The sequence below is a fragment of the Zalophus californianus genome, chromosome 4 (assembly GCF_009762305.2).
Source record: "Zalophus californianus isolate mZalCal1 chromosome 4, mZalCal1.pri.v2, whole genome shotgun sequence".
In the NCBI taxonomy this organism is placed as follows: Eukaryota; Metazoa; Chordata; class Mammalia; order Carnivora; family Otariidae; genus Zalophus; species Zalophus californianus.
This window is the reverse complement of record NC_045598.1, coordinates 122,287,517-122,292,711: the sequence shown is the minus strand read 5'-3', so window position 1 is coordinate 122,292,711 and position 5,195 is coordinate 122,287,517. Positions and strand designations below refer to the sequence as shown.

General features: G+C 38.6%; 1 protein-coding gene across 2 annotated transcripts; it reads left to right on the top strand.

Annotated features, from left to right (window-relative positions):
* Window positions 1–430: 430 nt before the first annotated feature.
* Window positions 431–1,084, top strand: LOC113933091 (V-type proton ATPase subunit E 1-like). 2 transcript variants are annotated; one of them, XM_027612845.1, is made up of 2 exons: window positions 431–678; window positions 769–1,084. In XM_027612845.1, exons 1-2 carry the CDS (start codon window positions 431–433, stop codon window positions 1,082–1,084), a joined length of 564 nt encoding a protein of 187 aa, XP_027468646.1. The 2 variants fall into 2 exon arrangements, with proteins under 2 accessions (XP_027468646.1, XP_027468636.1); XM_027612835.1 differs by having other exon boundaries at window positions 431–1,084.
* Window positions 1,085–5,195: the final 4,111 nt, after the last annotated feature.

Sequence of the window (5,195 nt, the reverse complement as noted above, 5' to 3'; positions counted from 1 at the left end):
TACATTACTGGCATACTCATGTTATATTAGGTAAAAGCCCAGCATGGTTTTAGAATGGCAATTGGCAATTTCGTTCATTTTTCTCAAGTAAATTTAATAATACAATACCTAGCATCTACAACCATTGTTAATAAAACTTAGACTTCCATTACCTTTTAGACCCCTTTAGTCCCTAAAAATAATAAATATATAAATATATTCAAAATTATTACAAGTAGAAAAGTATTCTAAAATTCTCTTTAAAAATTTGACAGTTGAGACTAATCAGTGAAATCATATAGCTTTATTGTTTATTTTTTCCTTAAAGATATGGAGTAGGCATAATATGAAAAAGTCCTTTCAGGCTGGATTTTCTTTTCCCCTTCCTTCCACTGCCCCCTTCCAATCTAAGCTAGAGCCAGTGAGCCTCCAGCCTAGCGCAGCTTTCACCATGGCCCTCGGCGATGCTGACATGCAAAAGCAGATTAAGCATATGATGGCTTTTATTGAACAAAAAGCCAATGAGACAGCAGAGAAAATAGATGCAAAGGCAGAGGAAGAGTTCAACATTGAGAACTGCCATCTTGTACAAACCCAAAGTATGAAGATTATGGAATACTATGAGAAGAAAATTCAGATATCTAATTTGATGAATCAAGCAAGGCTCAAAGTCCTCAGAGCAAGAGATGACCTTATTACAGACCTACTAAATGAAGCAAAACAGAGACTCAGCAAAGTGTTAAAAGATACAACCGGGTACCAAGTGCTGCTGGTTGGGCTGGTCCTCCAGGGTTTGTACCAATTGTTGGAGCCCCAAATGATTGTTTGTTGCAGGAAGCAGGATTTCCCTCTGGTAAAGGCTGCAGTGCAAAAAACAATTCCTATGTACAAAATTGCCACCAAAATAGATGTTGATGTCCAAATTGATCAGGAGGCCTACCTGCCTGAGGAAATAGCTGGTGGAGTTGAGATCTACAATGGGGATCGTAAAATAAAAATTCCCAATACCCTAGAAAGCCGGCTGGATCTCATAGCCCAGCAGATGATACCAGAAGTACCGGGAGCCTTATTTGGTGCACATGCCAACAGGAAGTTTTTGGACTAAACCTTTGGGCGAGGTGGAGTTCATCCACTGCTCTCCTGCTGCAATGCAAAAGTTTCTGATATTTGAAGAAACAAGATATCCTCTTCGCTGTTCTAATATTCTGTATTTATCAGTGGATCCTCTCTGTAGCTAATGCCCTTGGCCTAATTGTTAATATGAGAGAAAGCTTCACTTACTAGGATCAGGAAACCTCCTTCTTAGCTTATCTAAAAGTAGCACAACTTTCATTTGCTTCTGTAGCATGAAGGTGAAGGTATCAGATGGTGGTTACCAGCACTTCCCCGAGTCTCTGCTCTTCCTCTCGTCTTCTGCTGTCAGTTCTCAAGTTTAGAGGGTGATGTGTATGGTGTTCTCTGACATTCAGTCTCTACTCTTTAGGCTTCAGATGCATGGGGGACATGCATTCCTGCCAGCACTAGTAGCTTCACTGTTCACCTGTTTGGGCCTAGAAGCGTTTCCTCATCTGTAAATGTGATTTAAAATCTAAGCCATGACTAGGTCTTATCTATTAAAACAAAAGGCTTACATGGAAAAAAAAAATAAGTCCTTTCAGAGGAGAATGTTAGCTGCTTTAGCATTAGCCTGCACCTCTTCTATGCTTAATGTCTTAACCTTCCAAATTCCATTCAAGCATCACTTTTCCTGTGCCTGCATGTCAACATGGGGGATGCTATGCTCTAGCACAGATCAGCTCACTGTGTCTGACCGGTTGCCAAGCCTCTACAGGCAGAGTCAATGTCCTATTTGTCTTTATAATCCTGGGACACAGCAAGTGGTTGGCACAGAGAAGACATCAAATAAAGTTACCGTCACATCTTAAATTATATGTCAGATGGCTCACATGGTTATATAATCATGGATATGGAAGCACAGAACGCTGAAAAGACAAGCACAGGGCCACTCCTAGAACATGCTAGAAAGGCTGCTTATAGTCCATGCCCAGGAAACTGAGCTTTCTTTATCAGAGCATCTTTCAGGTGATGCTCCTTTCACAGACACAATACCCTTTTTCTTAAAAACAAGTCATCATATAAATTTTTAAATTATAAATTGTTCGTTTTTGCATTTTATATATACCTATGTTTGTACACATGTATGTGTGTATAGTATAATATAGTGTTAGAATATTTTTTTCCTAATTAGGAATTCCTATTAGAAATGGAAAATACACTGTGAAATGCTGAGCCAGGGTTTTAAGTGAAAATACCAAGTTTCCTTTTGAGTATATCAACACGAATTTTAAGGTGCTTTACTCTTTTCACTTCTGTAGGTTTGAAAATATATTCTTTTAGGTTCTGTAGGTTTGAAAATATATCCTTAGATGGAAATGGAGTTTGAAGAGCCAAGTATCCACTAATACAATTTTGGTACAAAATCTTTAATTAGAAGATCTATCAATGGCCCTGAAGGATTATGAAAGAATAAATTCACACCCTTTCCGGAATGGAAATTTTACTCAAACTTAATTAAAACACATCCCTGTCAGGTTTTTCCTACCTGAGGGGAAGTGTTTCATCTCTAGCTCATTCTGTGGAGGGGGGTGTTCAAGGGCCCGAGGTTGAACGGCTGTCCGCTACAGGGACAGAACAAGACAGCTCCTACAGGATTCTCAGGCGATATGCGCAGACCTGCAGTACGGGGTAGAGTTAGCCTGCTCCTCCTGACCGCAGACCCTCACTCTGTGGCCCAACAGCTGGCTGACTAAGCAAGCCCCCTAATCTCACTCTGCTTCAGTTTCTGCTTCTGTAAAAATGAATTTAAACCTCACAGGGTTGCTCTGGGCATTATTTGAAGGAGGAAGTTTATTACACAATCTTTATTGCTCTTATTATACAATATTTTAGAAATTAAAAATGAAATGATTTCTAAAGATATACATCCCTGTTTTTCTGATTCTCCAAGTAATTACTTTTTGGGTTTTGTGTGTGTGTTCTGTGTTTCTATTACCAACTCCAGATTCAAATAATTTAGCATCTAAAGCCATAGAAGAATTCACATGCACACACACTGACATGCAAACACACATGTGCAACCACATACTCATCCTATGATTCTGTCCTTCCCTGCCAAGTAGTACTAGAGGAAACATCTTTCTGCCCTTAAAAGATGAAATATGCAGGGGCGCCTGTGTGACTCAGTAGGTTAAGCGTCTGCCTTCTGCTCAGGTCATGATCTCAGGGACCTGGGATCAAGCCCCACATCAGGCTCTCTGCCCAGCTCAGCGGCAAGTCTGCGTCTCCCTCTCCCTCTGTGATCCTTCTCTCTCCTTGCTGTCTCTCAAATAAACAGATAAAATCTTTAAAAAAAGATGAAATATGCAGTAGTAACCACCAACTTTTAAAGTATAAATCTCTCAGAAATTTTGAAAAGTCATGTCCTTAGCAGTTCAAAGAAAAGTCTCAGCTTGAATATAAAACCCTCTCTTTAGGACTAAATGTAAGTATATGTAAATACTCAATATAAATTGAGCATATGTAAATTTCAGACATTAAATTGATAAATCGCAGCTGCCCACGTGACAATATTTTGGTCAGTGTCCTTCTGTAACTTCATTGACACTGATTGAATGCTTTATCTTCTCCAGGACCTTTCTCATACACTAGATTGCATTTGTAAAAGCGTGGCTGACAAGTGCTAGAGAAATAAATTTTTTGTACATTTTTCAGTGCATTGATTTCCTAAATGAGAGGAAACTATGCCATGATATAAATTCTGCTACAAAGGACGGCAAGAGAGAACTAAGTATGTAAATTTTAAATTCGTAGAGGATGATGATAGTAACTATTGCTGATAAACTACACAACTGTTAGCAAATCTCATTGCTGTATTACAGAAACATAAAACTATACTCACACTTTTTAAGAAAATATGATTATTTCTGGGCGCCTGGGTGGCTCAGTCATTAAGCATCTGCCTTCATCTCAGGTTGTGGTCCCGGGGTCCTGGGATTGAGCCCCACATCAGGCTCCCTGCTCAGCGGGAAGCCTGCTTCTCCCTCTCCCACTCCCCTTGCTTGTGTTCCCTCTTTCACTGTGGCTCTCTCTGTCAAATAAATAAATAAAATCTTTTAAAAAAAGAAAATATGCTTATTTGTAATAAAACTATATTCTTTATATTTTATTTAAAAATGCAGAATTTTCTATTTCATGCATACACCAACAGAAATCAAGGTTTTTTTTTAAAAAATAAAATTAAATTTCAGTACTTTATTGGGAAAGTATTGCTTAAAGTTTCTTATTCTAGTGAAGAATATTTTAATGAAAAAAATTAAGTAGCAGACAAAACCAGACATAAAACAAGTATATTTCCTCTTTCATGAGTAGGAGTCTTTGAAGAGCACCTCTGAGACTGCTCAAAGTTGCGTAGTAATTGTCACCTCTTTGCTACATGTGACAAGCAAGCTTTAGAAAGAGATGCCTGGCATCTCTTGCAATAGAATCTGCATGCAAATGAGCTTCTTATCTCAGCCAACCCTGCTGGACCACGTGGTTTCTACCCATGTCCTACCCCACAGGAAAGCTCTAGTAGGAAGATACTGTTAAGATCGCAATGGAATGAGCAATGGACATGAAAGCCAGAGTTTCCTGCATAGAAAGGAAATAAAGACATCAACAAGTAGCAGACCTCACAGACAGTGTTCTTCAGTGTTCTTGCATTTGTGGTCCATCAAAAGGAATCCTCCGTGTCCACTCTTCTTGTTCTTTGGATTCTTGTTTTTTGAGCCTAGATGGACTTCCAGGTCTTTCTGTTTCTACAAAGGGCAGAAATCCTGTAATTCATGAGAGTCCATGGGGAATGCATGCTAGAGAATCAAGGTGCATGACAGTGCATATAATAGGACAGAAAGAGACCTTCCAAAGGTTGAAAGTCAAGGGTTGGGGGAGTCATTCTGGGGCCTGGGATCAAGGTCTTAATGTCTCAAACATGGTGGTAAGAAACAAAAAGAGGAGGTGAGGAGCAAGAATGCACAGTGGAAGGGTCCGGTTTCTACAGGGTGAAATATGCATATTTTAAAATATATATAAATATAAAAATAAATACAAATAAATATATAAATTTAAATAGATATAAATAAATATAAATATATAAATAAATATAATAAAGACGAATC